This window comes from Rhinopithecus bieti, unplaced genomic scaffold (assembly GCF_001698545.2).
Source record: "Rhinopithecus bieti isolate Rb0 unplaced genomic scaffold, ASM169854v2 scaffold_1530, whole genome shotgun sequence".
In the NCBI taxonomy this organism is placed as follows: Eukaryota; Metazoa; Chordata; class Mammalia; order Primates; family Cercopithecidae; genus Rhinopithecus; species Rhinopithecus bieti.
In genome coordinates, this window is record NW_016803808.1 from 1553890 (window position 1) to 1574204 (window position 20315).

Here is a 20315-nt window from a genome sequence, read left to right on the forward strand (position 1 = left end):
TTTTTTTTTTTTTCTTTTTTTTTTTTTTTTTTTTTTTTGAGACAGAGTCTTGCTCTGTTGCCTAGGCTAGAGTGCAGTGGCACGATCTCGGCTCACTTCTACCTCTGCCTCCCGGGTTCAAGCAGTTCTCTGCCTCAGCCTCCTGAGTAGCTGGGATTACAGGCACCTGCCACCATGCCCAGCTGATTTTTGTACTTTTAGTAGAGATGGGTTTCACCGTCTTGGCCAGGCTGGTCTTGAACTCCTGACCTCGTGATCCACCTGCCTTGGCCTCCCAAAGTGCTGGGATTACAGGCATGAGGCACCGCGCCTGGCCATGAGGTGCTTTCTTACTGCTGGAGCAGAAGTTAGCTGAAGGAGAGAGGTGGGGACATAGGGAGATCGGTGGGGAAATGTAAGGTGGTACCAAATTAAGGAGCCTCTTGTTAGCTTTCTGAAAACCATGTTTACATTTACTTTGCTTTTATTTCTTCTTTCTTTGCTCCTGGTATGTGTTTTGTAGGACTGGTATTGTTTCTTCAAGTCTATTCTAATTTTCTTTTCAGATTATACTGACTTGGCCATGAGCACTGTGAAGCAGACCCAAGCCATTCCATATACTGGTCCCTTTAATTTGCTCTATTACCAGCTGCAGAAATTGACAGGTGTGTGTGTATCGAAATTCATTTCATTGTTTTTTGTCTTTTTAAAGATAATTTTCTACCTAGAAAAGAATGTTACTTAATTTTGATAATTGTGTCAGAATTGTGTAAGTTTTATTAATATATATGATCATATTATTATTGCCTTTATGTGAAATTTTAGAAAATACACTCATATTCTTGCCTGATGGTCCTGTGGAAAAAAAATTAGAAAAACTTAAAAAAAAATTAAAAAAGAAAATATACTCAAATTTTTTTTTAATTCCGTAATACCTATCTTTGACCCACTTAAAATGTAGTAGTCTTTGTTCCTTGTGTTTGAAATCTGTTTTACTTGACCATACCTAAAATTTTATCTGTTTCTTTTCTTTGATCAGTGAAAATAATTTTTCTGGCTCTATCGATACCAGTCTATACAGCAGGTTTTGTAAGAGTTCATGACCACTGGCCAAAGGCCAGTGAGAAAATAAACCTAGTCTGTTTTCATATTAGACCATTCGAGTTCGAGATTTTGTGTATTAACATCATGAGGGGCAGTGACTAAATTAAAAGGTGTGGACTTTCTGATAAAGCAAGAATACTTCATATTACAAAATATATTTTCCATCAGTCACGCTCTTCATGACTCATGAAGTACTACCATAAAATAAACCAGTAGAAAGAACCTTTTTTTAAAACCTCGGAACCTTGCACTAGGATAATCTGCCATAACATAGAAGGTTAATAAAATATGTCTGAACTGTCCTTGAGTAAGAGGATGCTAGAAAGACCAGAAAAGTCTCTTCAACAATAGAATTTCGCTGTAGAATGTTGCAGCTTATGAAGACAGAAGGTAGACGAAACTAGTTGGCAACAATTGACTAATTTTATGTCATACGTTAAAAGATGCTAGTAGAAGGCTAAATCTCTTGTATACAAAACATAGATGTTTGAACACCACTTAAGTTTGCTACTGATGAAATGTTTGCTGTCCGAGGTAAATGCTACCTAGATAGATGAATGTTTGCAATACATGTTCAGACCTTTCTGTTGCTGTACTTTGCTGTTTAAAAATTGACTATACAAATGAGTTACTTACTTTTTCATTGTGTAGCTGCTTTAACTGTCTCTATAAACAAATGAATGGTCTCTGGAAGATGATCAGAAAAGTATATACATCTTATAGTTATGTCTTTCTTTCAGGTGATGTGGAAGAATTAGAAATTCAAGAAAAACCTGCTCTGAAAGTGTTCAAAAATATTACTGTAATACAAGAACCAGGCATGGTGGTATTAGAAGTAAGAAAAGATCATTTACCTAAACAATGAGAGAAAAAAGTTTTAAAAAGAGTTCATGAACAATTGTAGAGAATATTAGTTTCTTCCCAATTAGAAAAAGAATATTGTTGGAAAGTGTATATATATATCTCTCTCTCTCTCTTATAAAACCTGCTGTATATAAAACATATATATATATATGTTTTAAGGACCAGCATTAAGTATTATTAAGTAGATGAGCATTTTCTATGTAGTCACAAAAAAACCTAATAATAAATTAAGGGTTTGTGTTTAGTATGTGTAGTAAGTATGGTCCTTTCATATAAGTCTTACCTGATTTTATGGTATTCCAGGATGTCTTTAGTTATATCAAAAGGTTTTGTAATTCTTAAGGAAAAAATTTAATCATGTTAAATGATAACAAACTTAGGTGCCACTCATTAAAAGAGCAGAATTTTGAAGATTCAAATGAACAACAATAAAGTGGCCCAAATCTGGAAAGGACAGAAATGATTAAATTCAGTGATGTGGTTCCTGTTAGAATTTTAAACTCCAGCTTGTGGAGTTTGGAAGACAGATACCAAAGGAGTTGCATGGTTGATTTTGATAGATTGGCACCTGTTACGTTTAAAGAAGGATTTTCAAAGTGAGTCCTACCGTTGAATCGTCCAGGGAGGCACCTTGTCTACTGCTATGCCCCAAGATAGAATTGTATATAAATTACCAAGGTAGATGGTCAACTATTTCATTCATACATTCTAATTGTTTTTTCTTTTTTTGAGACAGAGTCTTGCTCTGTCGCCCAGGCTGGAGTGCCATGGTGTGATCTCAGCTCACTGCAACATCCACCTCCCAGGTTCAAACGATTCTCCTGCCTCAGCCTCCCAACTAGCTGGGACTACAGGTGCATGCCACCATGCCCAGCTAATTTTTGTATTTTCAGTTAGAGATGGAGTTTCACCATGTTGGCCAGGATGGTCTTGAACTCCTGACCTCAAGTGATCCACCCACCTCACATACATTCTATTTTTAAAACAAAAAAGATTTGTCAGCTTTGGTCCCAATACAATCCTGTGATTTAAGTCTAAATTTGATTCATAAGGCTAAAAGCAACTAAAGAAAGTATCAGGCCAGGCCCAGTGGCTCACAGCTATAATCCCAGCACTTTGGGAGCCAAGGCGGGCGAATCACCTGAGGTCAGGAGCTCGAGACCACCCTGGCCAACATGGTGAAACCCCGTCTCTACTAAAAGTACAAAAATTACCCAGAAGTGGTGGTGGGCACCAAAAGTCCCAGCTACTTGGGAGACTGAGGCAGGAGAATCACTTGCATCTGGGAAGCAAAGGTTGTAGTGAGCCAAGATCACGCTACTGCACTCCAACCTGGGTGACAGAGTGAGACCCTGTCTCAAAAGAAAAAAAAAGAAAGTGTGAAAAGGAGTAGTTATCTATAAACATGAAGTTACATACAACAATATGTAAAATATTAATATCAGAAAAAGGGAGAAAGTTATTAGAGACATTAATTTAGCTCATTCTACTAAATATTATTAGAGTCTGCGTATGATGGCTCACACCTATAATCCTAGCACCTTGGGAGGCCAAGGTGGGCAGATCACTGGAACCCAGGAGTTCAAGACCAGCCTGGGTAACACAGCAAGACCCTGCCTCTATAATTCATTCATTCATTTATACATGCATAGTAGATAATATATTTTTGTTCCTAGGGTAAACATGTCAGAGATTGTTTACCCTAGGAACAAAAGCCAGGGGATCTGAGGCTCAGTGTGAGAAGCAAAAGTAAATATTTTAAAATATTACGCCCTTGGCCAGGCGCTGTGGCTCCCACCTATAATCCCAGCACTTTGGGAGGCCGAGGTGGGCGGATCACCTGATTTCGGGAGTTCGAGACCAGCCTGACCAACGTGGAGAAACCCCATCTCTACTAAAAATATAAAATTAGCTGGGCGTGGTGGTGCATGCCTGTAATCCCAGCTACTTGGGAGGCTGAGGCAGGAGAATCGCTTGAACCCAGGAGGCGGAGGTTGCAGTGAGCCAAGATCACGCCACTGCACTCCAGCGGGCAACAGGAGCAAAATTCCATCTCAAAAAAAAAAAGAAAAATTACCCTCTTCACATTCTGTCTGTAGTCATATACTATACTAAATATAAGCATTAGGAATTTGAGCAGTCCCAGTACCAGTAATTATCCTGTACAAGTTACTTTTGAGTCAGTTTTCTCTTTTATAAAATGAAATTAATCATGCTATTTGTTATGAAAATTAAATGATAATGCCTGTAACACATTATGTCAAAAGGAAGGTGCTCAGTACAGTTTTGTTCTTCATAGAATATGAGAGGAGTATGGTAGTATTAATTTCAGTAAACAGTGAGTCAGTGAATTTCAGTGAAAATACTGGAAGCAGTAGTTCCATACGTAGAGTCCATGGTTTGGTGGGTTGTAGTCGTAGCTTTTGTGGTTGGTCACTATAGGTAGGTAACTTCCTAATTCTGCCTTTTGCTTTCCAGTGGCTGGCAAACCCTTCTAATGATATGTATGCAGATACAGTAACAACTGTGATATTGGAAGTTCAGTCAAATCCCAAAATAAGAAAAGGTAAGAGTTCATTTATTTTTATCCTTTTTTTTTTTTTTTTTGGAGACAGAGTCTAGCTCTGTTGCCCAGGCTGGAGTGCAGTGGCATGATCTCGACTCACTGCAACCTCCTCCTCCCAGGTTCAAGCGATTCTCCTTCCTCAGCCTCCCAAGTAGCTGGGATTATAGGTGCCCACCACCACGCCCAGCTAATTTTTGTATTTTTAGTAGAAATGGGGTTTCAGTGTGTTGGCCAGGCTGGACTTGAACTCCTGACCTCGTGATCCACCTGCCTCAGCCTCCCAAAGTGCTGAGATTACAAGTGTGAGCCACCGCACCGGCCACTCATTTTTATCCTTTAATTGTTTCATTTTTCTTATGTTTCTGTGAACTAAAAAGCAGTAAATAGACTCCTAACAAACTTGATCATTTCTGTGTGATCTTTAAGATATAAAATATACACAGCAATGTGTATTGTTAGTATTTTGTTTATTTTGTCCTGGCTCTTCACTCATACTGCAAAACCTGGCTGCAGTTAAGACTAAGATAAAATCCTTTTAGAAGCAGTCCTCTTAAAAATAATTGAATCCGAAATTCCAAAATATTGATGAATTGAGCCAGTTAGATTAGAAAGATATGCTACTATCTTCATATTTAATAAAATTTGTTGAATAGAATTGAATCTCCCTCTGGGACAATTTTCAACCAGAGAAAACAGTAAAGATATTTTTGTGTTGTTTGATTCTATTTTATGCTTAAGGCAACATAATATGTCTTTTTTTTTTTCTTTCTTTCTTTGAGACAAAGTCTTACTTTGTTGCCCAGGCTGCCCTCAAACGCCTGGGCTCAAATGATCCTCTCACCTCAGCCTCCTGAGTGGCTGAGACTACAGGCATGAGCCGCTGTACCCACCTCTTTACATGTTTTAAGCTGTGAGTCTCTGGCATATGGAGTAGTCCTATGTGCTGTGCTGGGGGAAGTGACCGTACGGAAAGTATCCTGGGAAGCCTCAGCCTTTACCCTTCACATGCCATTAGATCCTGGGCTCTGAGAGAATATTATTGTTCTTTGAAAATACAGTTAGTTAGTTCTTTGATTTCATGAGAAAAAAGTTTAGCAGACTACTTTATAATTCATTTCTTACGCTGCATCTATAATATAAACAAATAAATACTTAGACAATCTAAATCTGTTATTCATTTGAGTCACTGATATTTGAATTTGTTTTCAGTAATTGTAAAAATGATCATTTGGACATCATTTGATAACTTGTTTTAGTTGAATTAACTCATGGGAAATGGCTCCTCCCATGTGCCTGTAACACAAGAGACAGCTGTGCGTTTATATAAGCCACAGAAGAATGCCGCACCCTTGATTCTTACATGATGCTTAGGGTCACAGTCTTAATCCTGGGGTACAAAATGTTGATGGAAAAAATGCAGTTGTCAGTTTTCTCTTACAGTTGGGCACGGTGGCTCACACGTTGTAATCCTAGCACTTTGGGAGACTGAGGCGGGTGGATCCCTTAAGGTCAGGAGTCTGAGAGCAGCCTGGCCAACATGGTGAAACCCCATCTTTTCTAAATATACAAAAAAAATTAGCCGGGGGTGGTGGCAGGCGCCTGTAATCCCAGCTACTTAGGAGGCATAGGCACGAGAATTGCTTGAACCTGGGAGGCGGAGGGTGAGCAGAGATCACGCCACTGCACTCCAGCCTGGGTGACAGAGTGATACTTCGTCTCAAAAAAAAAAAAAATTGTTTTTCTCTTACTTATCTTACATGGTAAAAATAAAAGTGTGCAGGGTGGGAAGGAGGATCTTTTTTTTTTATTTATTTAATTTTTTTTTGTTTGAGACAGAGTTTCGCTCTTGTTGCCCAGTCTGGAGTGCAGTGGCCCAATCTCAGTTCACTGCAACCTCCACATCCTGGGTAGCTGGAATTACAGGCGTGCGCCACCATGCCCAGCTAATTTTTTGTGTTTTTAGTAGAGACGGGGTTTCTCCATGTTGGTCAGGCTGATCTCAAACTCCCAACCTCAGGTGATCTGTCCGCCTCAGCCTCCCAAAGTGATGGGATTACAGGCGTGAGCCACTGTACCCGGCTGAAGGAGGATCTTTTTATTTTTTTATTTTATTTTTATTTATTTTGAGATGGAGTCTCTGCTCTGTCACCCCGGCTGGAGTACAGTGGCGCGATCTCGGCTCACTGCAACCTCCACCTCCTGGGTTCATGCGATTCTCCCGCCTCAGTCTCCTGAGTAGCTGGGATTAGAGGCGTCCGCCACCACACCTGGCTAATTTTTGTATTTTTAGTAGAGACAGGGTTTCACCATGTTGGTCAGGCTGTTCTCAAACTCCTGACCTTGTGATCTGCCTGCCTTGGCTTCCCAAGGTGGTGGGATTACAGGCTTGAGCCACCACACCAGGCCTAGGAGGATCTTTTTAAAAGATCATGAGTAAGGAGTGGTGCAGAAGTTAGGAAAGTGACGTGGGGAAGAGGGTTAGGTGCAGAGAGCAGAATCACGCCCAGGGGCTTTGAGCCACGCAGCTTTCAGCTCTAAGGCCTCCATCCTCTAAGAGCACAGCTGGCCTTCACTTCCTGTCTTAGTCTATTCAGTTCAAGTAAAATGCCACCAAGGTTGCTTTCTCTTCACTATATTCTGATGCCCTTTTGTAAAATGAAGTCTTTTTTGTAATAGTCAACTAATTAGAAATTGATATACTTTTCTGAAAAATGAAGTTTCTTTGCAAAAATGGCATTTTTTTAGGCCAGTTAGGATGTTGTGTGACTACAGGGTCTTTGGTGATGTTTAGGGTCTGAGCTCTGCCAGCCTGTTTTCCATTTGGCAGAGGAGGGATCACAGAGATGTTGTCAGGATGGCATCGGCTGTTCTGATGAGGGCTCTGCCTAGCGGTGGCGCTGAAGAGCAAGAGGTGCTGTGGTGTGACAGATCATCTCCACAGAGCTCATGTGTGTCTCATACAGGAGGGAATGCATGGCCTGTCATAGGTTGGTTTGCCTTTATCTTGATTATTTCTCTTAATGCTCCAGTCCAAAATGAAATATACCTTCACTCTGATCAGCAGTAATTTAATTTAAAATAATTATCACTATTTTATTAGTGATCCCTCTTACGCTAATAATAAAAACATTCATTCCTTTGGTTAGCCTCTGGCCATTGCAGCAGAGATTCATTGCAGACAGGTCAGAACTGGGCTGTTTCCATGTGTTCCGTGTATTGAGCGTTTGTTGAGCTGGTTGGGTGTCTTGTGTTTCCTAGTTCTTCCCCATTTTGTAGTTTATGGAGAATGAGGTTTTATATTCCTCTCGGATGATGAAGTGCTTGCATATTTTCATTAACATTTGACTGCATATTTTCATTAACATTCGACAGATACTTACCGAGCACCCAAAGTGCTGGGATTACAGGCATGCCTTGAAATGCTTGCGAAACATCAGTGAACAAAGCAAACAGATCTGCCCCCTCCAAGGATCTGACATTCTGGTGTGTCCCAGGGCTTCCTGATAGGATTTGGAGTTGGGCAGATCCCATAGAGTCTTGTTGGCTGTTGTAAGGACCTCAGACTTTCAGTGTGAGTAAAATGAGGCAATGCTGCAGAGCTTTGAGTGGGGCTGAGACAGGATCTGACAGTTTTTTTGTTTTGTTTTGTTTTGTTTTTGAGACAGAGTCTCTCTCTGTCGCCCAGGCTGGAGTGCAGTGGCCGAATCTCGGCTCACTGCAAGCTCTGCCTCCCGGGTTTACGCCACTCTCGTGCCTCAGCCTCCTGAGTAGCTGGGACTACTCACCCGGCTAGTTTTTTGTATTTTTTAGTAGAGACGGGGTTTCACCATGTTAGCCAGGATGGTCTCGATCTCCTGAGCTTGTGATCCGCCCGTCTCGGCCTCCCAAAGTGCTGGGATTACAGGCTTGAGCCACCGCGCCCGGCCTAGGATCTGACAGTTTTTAAAGAATTACTGTGGTGCTTGCTGAAAGTAGACTGTCAAGAGAGCAAGCAAGAAAGTAGAGGCTCCAGCTGGGATCTGCTTCAGTCCTCCAGGTGGCACACAGTGGCCCAGATTAGGGTGGAAGTCGTGGGGATGTGGCAAAGTGGCTGGATTCTGGAGTTGTTTTCATAAGCCAGCAGTATTTCCTGTTGGATTAGCTGTAAGTGGTGACAGAAAGAGAACAGACAGGATGAACTTGAACATAACGATCCGGGGTATGTATGTGATACATTAGCATGGCGAGTTGTCACTCGCAGGGCTAAGTTTTAATAAGAAGCACTTGCTCCTTTCAAAGGTGACAAGTATTGCAAGAACTGGTACACATGACAACGCTGCTCAGGAGGAAGTTGATTCTGTATATGTATTATTTATCAAACTGACTTCTTCCTATCCAAACCTGGGATTTTCACACTGAGAGCAGAGTCAGCGACTGTGGGCCACAAGCCACACCTAGCCCGCCTGCTTTGGTAAGTACGGTATTACCAAAGCATAGCCGTGCGCACTGGTTCATCTCCTCTGATGCCTCTTTCCTGCTACAGCAGCAGAATTGAGTCATTGCGACAGCGACCCTCTGGTCTGTAAAGCCTAGAAGGCCATCTGGCCATTTACAGAAACAGTTGCCCTCTTCTCAGGGCACCTCTGTGAAACAATCCCATTCTTCCTTGATGGCATTTTTCTCCCTTTTCATATCTTAGCCTCCTGACACTTCAGTCCATATTCTGGAAACAACTTGTATTTGTGTCTGCGGGGGTGTGTGTGTGTGTGTGTGTGTGTGAGTGTATGTGTCTCACCACCAACCTCAATTTATGTGTCCCCATTCTTAACCAAAGGGGAAATCTTACATATTTTCAAAATACATTATTTTGTTTTTATATTCCATAACATTCTTCTGTTTTACAGGGCACCTGTTTTCAGCATGTGTGTGTCCTGTTTTGACACACTGACCTATTAAGGACAGGCATACGTGTCTGATTGTATAGTTCTGTGTTTAATATGATCTCATGTGTCTGACAAGTTTGTCTAAATATTAATGCAGGAATTTGCAAATATATATACACATACATATATACACACACACATAAACTTTGGAAAGTTTCAATAGTTTCATACCTTAGATATTTATTTTTTAATATATTTTGTGAGACTTTTTACATGTCAATTAAGTGCTTATTTTAGTAATTAATAATAAAACTAATAATTAAAGTATAAAAGTTCTATTACATAGCTTTCTTGGCTAGCACCTGGTTAGTTTTTTGTCTTTGTGGTTTTTTTATATTTTTATTTTACTTTATTTTTCGAGACAGGGTCTCACTCTGATGCAGGCTAGAGTACAGTGGTGCGATCTCAGCTCACTGCAGCCTTGACCTCCTGGGCTCAAGTGGTCCTCCCACCTCAGCCCCCCAAGTAGCTGGAACTACAGATGTGCACCAGCATACCTGGCTAATTTTTGTATTTTTTGTAGAGACAAGGTTTCGCCATGTGGCCTAGGCTAGTCTCAAATGCCTGAGCTCAAGTGCTCTACCCGCCTTGGCCTCCCAGAGTGCTAGGATTACAGGTGTGAGCTTCTGCACCTGGGCTTTTTTTTTTTTTTAATGGAGATGGGGTCTCGCTATGTTGCCAAGGCTGGTCTCAAACTCCTGGGCTCAAGCAGTCCTCCCTTCTCAGCCTCCCAAAGTGCTGAGATTACAGGCGAGTAGTTAGTTGTATATACAGTTGAAATTCATGGATTAAAAAGAATTAGATGAACTATGGTTTGAATTATAGAATAGTTTAGGAGAAATGACAATTTTGGGTCTTTTCCATAGAGTAGATTGAAATAGGTATGTGGGAGTGCAGAATTGAGTTAATAAAGCTACACTTAGATGATATACTATTTTAAAAAGTCATAGTGTTACATGAGGAAGTAATTACTTGGGCTGAGAAATTGAAAGTGCATTGAAGAAATCATAATTTTTGAAGTCTCTTTGAAATGACAGAGTCTTAGCCAGGCACGGTAGCACACAAGTAGCCTAGCTACTTGAGAGGCTGAGATGAGAGGATCACTTGAGCCCAGGAGTTCAAGGTTACAGTGAGCTCTGATAGCACCACCGCACTCCAGCCTGGGCAACAGAGCAAGACACTCTTTCTAAGGAAAAAAAAGAAGAAAGAAATTGCAGTCTTATATTACATTTTCCTGTTGATAGGTGAGTCCATAAGATTATTTCTGGTATTTTCCCCCATTTCATACACACACACGCGCACACACACATACACGTATATATATAAAAAATATATAAAAGAGGAAGTTGATTATGTATATTTATTATTTATCAAACTGACTTCTTCCTATCTAAACTTCGGATTTTCATATTTGGACCAGCCCAGCTTTCAGCTGTAAGGCCCCCATCCTTCTAAGAGCTCAGCTGGTCTTCGCTTCCTATCTTAGTCTGTTCAATACAGATCAAATGCCACCAAGGTTGCCTTCTCTTCATTATATTCTGATAGCCTTTTTGTAAAATGAAGTCTTTTTTGTTCATTTTATATATATATATATATGAACATGAAATTAAATGGTAAAAATATCCATATATATAGGGTGTATGTGTGTTTTGTCTGAAGGATTTTAAAATTCTGCACTACTCTTTTTTTGTAACAACATTATTGATACATAATTCACATACAATTCATCCATATAAAGTGTAGAATTCAGTGATTTTTTTAGCATATTAAAGGTTGTACAACCATCACCACAATCAACTTTAAAACATTTACCTCACACCAGGCCAGACATGGTGACTCACACCTGTAATCCCAGCACTTTGGGAGGCCCAGGGGAGCAGATTGCTTGAACCCAGGAGTTTGAGACCAGCTTGGGCAGCATGGTAAAACCCCGTCTCTGCACACACACACACACACACACACACACACACACAATTAGCCGGGCATGGTGGTGCATGCATGTAGTCCCCGCTACCTGGGAGGCTGAGGTGAGAGGATCACCGGAGCCCAGAGGTTAAGACTGCAGTGAGTTGTGATCACACCACTACAGTCCAACCTGGGCAACAGAGCAAGACTCTGTCTCTAAATAAATAAATAAACAAACAAACACCTCCAAAAAGGAACCCCATATCCCTTACTTGTGATGCCGCAATCTCTGTATTCTCCCCAACTCAAAGCAACCACTGATCTACTTCCCACCTCCCTGGATTTGCCTGTTCTCAGCGTTTCAGATAAATGGAATCATACAGTATATAGCCTTTGATGACTGGCTTCCTTCACTATGCTGTGTTCACGGTTCATCCGTGTTCACATAAATTGGTACGTCATTCCTTTTTATAGTCAAATAATTTCCCATCGTGTGGACACAACACATTGTGTTTCTCCATTCATCCGTTGAGGGATACCTTGGTTGTTTCTGTTTTATGGCTTTTATGAATAGTGCCGCCATGGGGATTTGGATGTCAGTTTTTCCGTAGATACATGCTTTCATTTCTCTTGGATCTATACCGAGGAGTAGAATTACTGGGTCAAATGCTCACTGTTTAACTTTCTGGGGAAGCGCCAGACCGTGAGCTCTGCGCTCTTTTGCTACTGGTGACGCGCTGAGCTGTGGAATGAGGGGTCAGAGCATGTCTGAAACTCCATATTAAGGGGGGCTCATCTTCCCAAGCTGTCAGGTTTCTTTGTTTTGGAAGGAAAGCTGAGTAATTTAATGGGCAAGTCATTTTAAATATTAATTTTTATTAAAATAATTATATCTAATAGAATGCTAAATTTATACCACATTTTAGATAAAAGACTTCATGGATCTCTGAGCTTGAATATGCCCCTAGAATTCCTGGAGTTATTTTAATTGCCCGTGGTCATAAATTTAAAGTTTGAGAAATGTGGGAAATAAAACTAAAAATAATATGAAGTGCCATTTTGTGGTTCTTTAGTAAGAACATGAAATATTGGAGAAAGGGTGAAAGATGTAATTGAAAATTTTTTTTAAATACAAATAAAAGAACATGAAATTAAATGATGAAAGTATCCATTTCCTTTAGCAGGCAAATAATACAAATCCATGCTTGTCACTTTAAAGATTCCATAGTTAATCACTTTAACTTATCAGTAACCAGATTCTGATTATTGATTTGGAAATTATTCTGAATAGGAATTTAGAAATTGAACTGTCGCTTTTTTTTTTTCCAGGTGCAGTACAGAAGGTTTCTAAAAAATTAGAAATGCACGTTTATAGCAAGAGGTTGGAGATCATGCTTCAGTAAGTTTTTCACCCATTATTCTCAACAAGGTAGTGACAGTGGGCTGGAAGGAGGCCTGGATTCAGCTCTGGCTCCTACAAGGACTGGGGTGTGGCTCTGACCAGGCCACTGCACTGCTCTGAGGCCTGCTTCTCTGTCAGGAAGGAGAGGGGTTGGAACCGCTCCCTGCCAGCTCCGCACTCACCTGTGGCCTGCTAGGTCAGCCATTGGTGTTTCATGTAATACAGTGTTTCAGGATGCTGGCACAGTCAGCAAGGGTTGAAACATTCTTATCAAGGACAAGTACAGAAATCTTAGCTGAATGTTACTGTGTCTTCAAGAATTATTTTATGTATTGTTAAAATGTGAATTCTTTGTAAAATGGTGTTCTTCTAGACTCTTCTTAGATAGTCTGTAAGCGATGAATTACCTTTAAACTAAGTATTTCTCTTTATTTTATTTTATGTTATTTTTATTTTTGGGAGATAGAGTCTTGCTCCATTGCCCAGACTGAAATACAGCTGCGTGATCTCGGCTCACTGCAGCCTCAATTCCCAGGCTCAGGCAACCTGCCTCAGCCTCCCGAGTAGCTGGGATCACAGGCTGGCACCACCATGCCCGCTTAATTTTATTTTTTTGGTGAGACAGGGTCTCCCTATGTTGCCCAGGCTGGTCTCAAATTCCTGGGCTCAAGGGATCCTCCTGTCTTGGCTTCCCAAAATGCTGGAATTACAGACGTGAGCCCTCACCCCATTAGACATTTTAACAAAGTAAGGTGTCCTCCTAGTTTAGAAGGCTTTTATGATTTCTGTCCCTTCCTTGCTTTCCCCAAAATTCTACACTAACCTTTTTTTTTTTTTTTTTTGTAGACATAAACTTTCATTTCACTCTGTTGCCCAGGCTAGAGTGCAATGGCGCAATCTCGGCTTACTGCACCCTCCACCTCCCAGGTTCAAGCGATTTTCCTGCTTCAACCTCCCAGCAGCTGGGACTACAGGCATGTGACACCGCACCCAGCTAATTTTTGTATTTTTAGTAGAGACAGGGTTTCACCATATTGGCCAGGCTGGTCACAGACTCCTGGCCTTGTGATCCACCTGCCTCTGTCTCCCAAAGTGCTGGGATTATAGGCATGAGCCACCGCACCCGGCCCACTAAAGCAGCAGTTTAGTGGCTTTAAAAAAAGAAAAAAGATAGGCTTTACATGATGACTTGGCTTATAGAAGCTGTCATACATCTTCAAAACAGTATTCTCTGTGTTGTCACTTTGATTTTAAAGAACATTCCTCTCATACAAAAACAGCTAACAGTGCAGGCACAGTGATTTCCATGGCTGTTGAAAATGCCACAGATTTTACTGGTTCCTACCCCTGGAGCCTCTGGTTCTCTCAACTCATTTTGCAGAGGACTTAACTCTGCCACTGTTGACGTCTGAGTATCTTAATCGTTTTTAGATCCTTGGCCCCTTTGGCAGTCAGGTAAGGCTGTGGGGCGGGGGGCAGGAGACATACATATATGCAGTTCTACCTTTGATTTCGAGGGGGTTAGACAACCCCCTCCCCACCGGCTATCCTGGGACCCCAGGTTAAAGAGCCCTATTGTAGGCCGGGCGCGGTGGCTCAAGCCTGTAATCCCAGCACTTTGGGAGGCCGAGACGGGCGGATCATGAGGTCAGGAGATCGAGACCATCCTGGCTAATACGGTGAAACCCCGTCTCTACTAAAAAATACAAAAAACTAGCCGGGTGCCGAGGCGGGCGCCTGTAGTCCCAGCTACTCGGGAGGCTGAGACAGGAGAATGGCGTGAACCCGGGAGGCGGAGCTTGCGGTGAGCTGAGAGCCGGCCACTGCACTCCAGCCTGGGCGGCAGAGCAAGACTCCGTCTCAAAAAAAAAAAAAAGAGCCCTATTGTAGATGGTGGGTGTTGGTGACCAGGGACTTGACTACAACAGTCCTGTTGGTGGCTCTGTTCCCAGGGGCTCTACAGAAATAGAAAACCTGTGTGACCCTGCACTGGCCCCGCTCTCCCACGTGCTGCAGTCAGGGTGCAGAGTGGAAGTTCCCATTGCTGCAGCTGGTCCTCGGGAGGCGTGGGGAGGGCAGTCTGTGGGAGGCTGTGGCTCTTCCACTGGACCTTCACTCTGGCCTTCTTCCCTGTCCTCCTGACACCACTCCTCCTGCCTCCCCTTCCTCTCCCTCACCTCTCACAAATACACAAGAACTATTCAACTCTGAGGAACAGGAGTATGAGACAGCTTCCATTCCACCCAGGAATGGGAGGTTCCCATGTCCTGAAACTTCAAAGCCAATCATACCCTTAAAAATGCAGCTGTTTCCCCAGTTGTTTAAATACTTAGGATTAGGTAGGAGTAAATGTATTGGTTTCTTTAGACAAGCCAACAGTGGATCACATGGAAATAAAACCTTTTTTTCCTATCCTTTTGAATACATTTCTGTATTTAAAATATAATCTTTTTGGCTGGGTGCGGTGGCCCACACCTGCAATCCCAGCACTTAGGGAGGCCAAGGCGGGTGGATCACTTGAGATCAGGAGTTTGAGATCAGCCTGGCCAACATGGCAAAACCCCATCTAAAGTATTAAAAATACAAAAATGAGCCAGGTGTGCTGGCAGGTGCTTGTAATCCCAACTACTCAGGAGGCTGAGGGAGGAGAATTGCTTAAACCAGGAGGCAGAGGTTTCAGTGGGCCAAGATCGTGACATATACTCCAGCCTGGGCAATAAGCAAGACTCAGTGTCAAAATAAATAAATAAAATATAATCTTTTCCTTTGGGCTAGGGTCCCAGCTAACTTTATTCACACATATGATGAACAGTAACTGCCTGAAGATGCAAGCAGTTGATTCCCACTGCCCCCTTCCCCAGCTTACTATACGGTGTTGTCAGTGCTTAACTGTCCTGGGCTGACCATGGTCTGTGGGTTGTAGAGTCACTGCCTGCCTGTCTTACCTGCACTCAGCCTGCTGGTGGACTGCTGTTTCCCAGCACCTCTGTGCCAGTGGGGACGATGTTGAAATTAATGATCGAAACTGTTTCTCTCGATGACAGAGGCAATGTCTTAGTGCCTTTTGTATCCCCAGCTCCTAGCACAGCACCTGCCACATAGAAGATGCTCAGTAAGTACCGAGTTTAATTAAAGTAGGAGTGGACAGCTAGTGGGCTTGGGAGCCGTTTAAACCTAGATACCTGGATTTGAATGCCAGCTCAGCTGTTGACTAGTTCTGAGGCTTTAAGCAAATCACTTAACTTCTGTGTCTTGTTTTCTTCACATGTAAAAGAGGATCCTTACCAAAATTATTCTAGGTTAAGATAGTGTATATAAACCACCTAGCATGATGCCTGCTAAATAGATCATTCTTGAATAATAGCTGTACATTTTCCCTGTTTTATAAACTTAATAAGCTGTATCAAGGCAAATAAGAAGCTTGTCTCAAGAATAAATACAGGCTGGGCATGGTGGCTCATGCCTGTAATCCCAACACTTTGGGAGGCTGAGGCAGGTGGATCACTTGAGGCTAGGAGTTCAAGACCGGCCTGGCCAACATGGTGAAACCCTGACTCTACTAAAGATACAAAAATTAGCCAACTGCAGTGGTGCACACCTGTAATCCCAGCTACTCGGGAGGCTGAGGCAGGAGAATCACTTGCATCTGGGAGGCGGAGGTTGCAGTGAGCTGGACTCTAGCCACTGCACTCAAGCCTGGGCAACAGAGCAAGACTCCACCTCAAAAAAAAAAAGTAAATACAGTGTTCTACTTTAGAACTAGGACCTATCTTCAGTTTTATTTTTTTCCTCAAATATGTAAAGCTGGGCTTTTTCACTAATCCTGCATTTCTGCTTATTTTAAGGGACATATTTGGAGAAGACTGTGTAAGTGTCAAGGACGACTCTATTCTTAGCGTCACAGTGGACGGGAAAACTGCCAACCTTAACTTGGAGACACGGGTATGTAGCTGCTCTTTCCTACGTTTCATAACATTTGGGAAGTAAAGAGAAGGCATAAATAATCTGTGCTCTCACTCAACAGTCTACTTTTGCATATTGGCATTTGCTTCCAGTGTTTCCAACATTTTTTTCACGTTGTTCTTTCTATATTATTATGTTTGAAGTTTTCCGTGTTTTTCCGGGTCACTGCATAGTACAAGATTCCCGTGTATGCCACTCCATTGCTGTCCTTTCGCATCATACAGCTTACTTCACCTCAGACCTTCTCTAGTTTGGCATCTAGTTGACTCTCTAGCTGCTCTTCTGTTTGCACCAGCAAGATCCAAGTGGATTTTCCAAACAATAAGGTTTGAGAGGCCAGGTGCGGTGGCTTACACCTGTAATCCCAGCACTTTGGGAGGCTGAGGCGGGTGGATCACCTGAGGTTAGGAGTTCGAGACCAGCCTGACCAACATGGAGAAACCCCGTCTCTTAAAAAAAAAAAAAATTAGCCAGGCATGATGGTAGCTGCCTGTATTCCCAGCTACTTAGGAGGCTGAGGCAGGAGAATCCCTTGAAACTAGGAGGCAGAGGTTGCAATGAGCTGAGAGATCACACCATTACGCTTCAGCCTGGGTGACAGAGCAAGACTCTGTCTCAAAAAAAAAAAAAAAGATACCTGCATTCATATGTTAATTGCAGCACGATTCACAATAGCAAATATATGGCCTCAACCTAAGTGTCCATAAGCAGAAGAATGGAAAAGGAAAATGTGGTATATGTATACAGTGGAATACTATTCAGCCATCAAAAAGAATGGAATTATGTCCCTTGCAGCAATATGGATGGAATTGGAGATCTTTAGTGAAATAAGCCAGGCAAAGAAAGTCAGGTATCCCATCTTCTCACTGAGAAGTGTACTAAAAAAATGTACACAAATGGCCATAGAGAGTGGAATGATACACCATGGAAACTCAGAAGGGTGTTGGGGCGGGTCATGGGGACAGTGTTTGCTGTCCAGGTGATGGGTGCCCAGAAAGCCCTGACTAGACCATTGAGCTCTCTCTACATGTAACAAAACTGCACATGTGCCCCATACATTTGTACCAGCAAAAGATGAGGCAGGTTTATTCATGTGCAGAGTTGTCCACTATACATTGTTGAGTGAAAAAAAAAAAGTTACAAGATAGTACATATAAGAAATTATCCTTTTTTTGTTTTTAATACATATGTTATATATATATATATATAGAATTATATATATGTGTTACTACACTGAAATGGTAACCGTAGTTATCATTAGGTCATAGGTGGTCTTTTCCTCTTTCCTTAGTTTTTAATGGGAAATGTTTATGGTATGATAAAAACCTTCTTTAGGCCGGGTGCGGTGGCTGAAGCCTGTAATCCCAGCACTTTGGGAGGCCGAGACGGGTGGATCACAAGGTCAGGAGATCGAGACCATCCTGGCTAACACGGTGAAACCCCATCTCTACTAAAAAATACAAAAAAAACCTAGCCGGGCGAGGTGGCGGGCGCCTGTAGTCCCAGCTACTCCGGAGGCTGAGGCAGGAGAATGGCGTAAACCCGGGGGAAGGAGCTTGCAGTGAGCTGAGATCCGGCCACTGCACTCCAGCCCGGGTGACAGAGTGAGACTCCATCTAAAAAAAAAAAAACCTTCTTTAAACAGCATATAGTGTTTTGTAGTTGAGCTTTAAGAAGTAACTAGAGGCCAGGCACAGTGGCTTACGCCTATAATCCCAGTACTTTGGGAGGCCCAGGCACGTAGATCACAAGGTCAGGAGCTCGAGACAAGCCTGGCCAACATAGCGAAACCCTGTCTCTACTAAAAATACAAAAAATTAGCCGGGCGTGGTGGCAGGCGCCTATAATCCCAGCTACTTGGGAGGCTGAGGCAGGAGAATGGCGTGAACCCAGGAGGCGGAGCTTACAGTGAGCCAAGATCGCATCACTGCACTCCAGCCTGGGCAACAGTGCAAGACTGTCTCAAAAAAAAAAAAAAAAATGCCGGGTGCGGTGACTCACACCTGTAATCCTAGCACTTTGGGAGGCTGAGGCGGGCGGATTGCCTGAGCTCAGGAATCCTAAAGCAGCCCGGGCAACACAGTTAAACCCCGTCTCTACTAAAAAAATACAAAAAAATTAGCCAGGCATGGCAGCAGGTGCCTGTAGTCCCAGCTACTCAGGAGGCTGAGACAGGAGAATTGCTTGAACCAGGGAGGCAGAGGTTGCAATGAGCCAAGATCACTTTAGTGCACTCCAGCCTGGACGATAGAGCAAGACTCCATCTCCAAAAAAAAAAAACTAGAGGCCAGGCATGGTGGCTCATCCCTGTAATCCTAACACTTTGGGAGGCCAAGGTGGGTGATCATCGGAGGTCAAGAGTTTGAGACCAGCGTAGACAACATGGTGAAGCCCCATCTCTACTAAAAATACAAAAATTAGCCAGGCGTGGTGGTGTGTGCCTGTAATCCCAGCACTGTGGGAGGCTGAGGCAGGAGAACCCGGGAATCACTTTAACCCGAGAGACGGAGGTTGCAGTGAGCTGAGATCACATCACTGCACTCCAGCCTGGGCAACAGAGCAAGCCTCTGTCTCAAAACAACAACAACAACAACAAAAACAAAGTAACTAGAAGATTGTTAGTGACTTTCAGTCAAATTCAATACCAAATGTTGAGTAGATAGCCACATCCATTCCTTGCCAAGTAATTTGTGTGGCATAGATGAACTTCCCTGGAGTATCATTTACTGGATCAAAATGTGGGCTTTGATGTAAATGTAGTTTACTAGACTTTTCCCCAGTCTTTCCCCCCTGCATCAAATCATCACTAATTAGGACCATCGTGTGCTGTCAGGAAGCACTGCACGCCCACAAGTGTGTAGGGCAGCCGTTCTGTTTCATGGTAATCAGTCCCACTGTGACCTCTGCCCACAGAGATGATTGTTCTTTTTTTTGACACCGGGTCTGGCTGTGCCGCCCAGGCTGGAGTGCAGTGGTGCAATCACAGCTCACTGCAGCCTCAACCTCCCGGCTCAGTGATCCTCCCACCTCAGCCTCTTGAGTATCTGGGACCACAGGCACACGCCACCAAACCTGGCTAATTTTTTATGAGATGATGGTTTTCTAAGAGTATTCATTTATCTTCCATATAACGATTATAGACTTAATGCTAACAAAGTCTTGTTTGTGCCTCACTTTCAGACTGTAGAATGTGAAGAGGGAAGCGAAGATGATGAATCCCTCCGAGAAATGGTGGAGCTGGCTGCACAGAGACTGTACGAGGCCCTGACGCCAGTTCACTGAGACTGTTTCTGTATATGAACTTTTAAAAAATACTTGACTGTGCTTCTGTTACCTAAAATAAAATGCATTCGTTTCTCTGGGGGAGCCTGTTTACTTTTGATGTCAAATGGCCTTTATTCCAACAGCCTGAATATTGCTAAATTGCCAACTAATTTGTCCATTATTCTAGAACTACTAAATAAACTGCCCATTATTTTAGAATTTATGGATTCTTCTTCCAGGCATATATGTGCAGTTCCCATCGAAACCATCAAGATCTGCCGACAGCAACCGCTGCTGGTTACCCTCTCCCCTGGGGTAACCAATTTGAGTTCATAAGAAGGATTCT

General features: G+C 42.6%; 1 protein-coding gene across 1 annotated transcript in view; it reads left to right on the top strand.

The window, feature by feature from the left end:
• Window positions 1-20071, top strand: part of CPSF3 (cleavage and polyadenylation specific factor 3) — a 52854-nt gene extending 32783 nt beyond the window's left edge. Inside the window, exons 13-18 of the mRNA XM_017853226.1 lie at window positions 503-644; window positions 1824-1918; window positions 4426-4513; window positions 12670-12739; window positions 16588-16684; window positions 19886-20071. Coding sequence (XP_017708715.1) covers window positions 503-644; window positions 1824-1918; window positions 4426-4513; window positions 12670-12739; window positions 16588-16684; window positions 19886-19987 — 594 coding nt within the window. The 3' untranslated portion in view covers window positions 19988-20071. The remainder of the gene's footprint in view (window positions 1-502; window positions 645-1823; window positions 1919-4425; window positions 4514-12669; window positions 12740-16587; window positions 16685-19885) is intronic.
• Window positions 20072-20315: the final 244 nt, after the last annotated feature.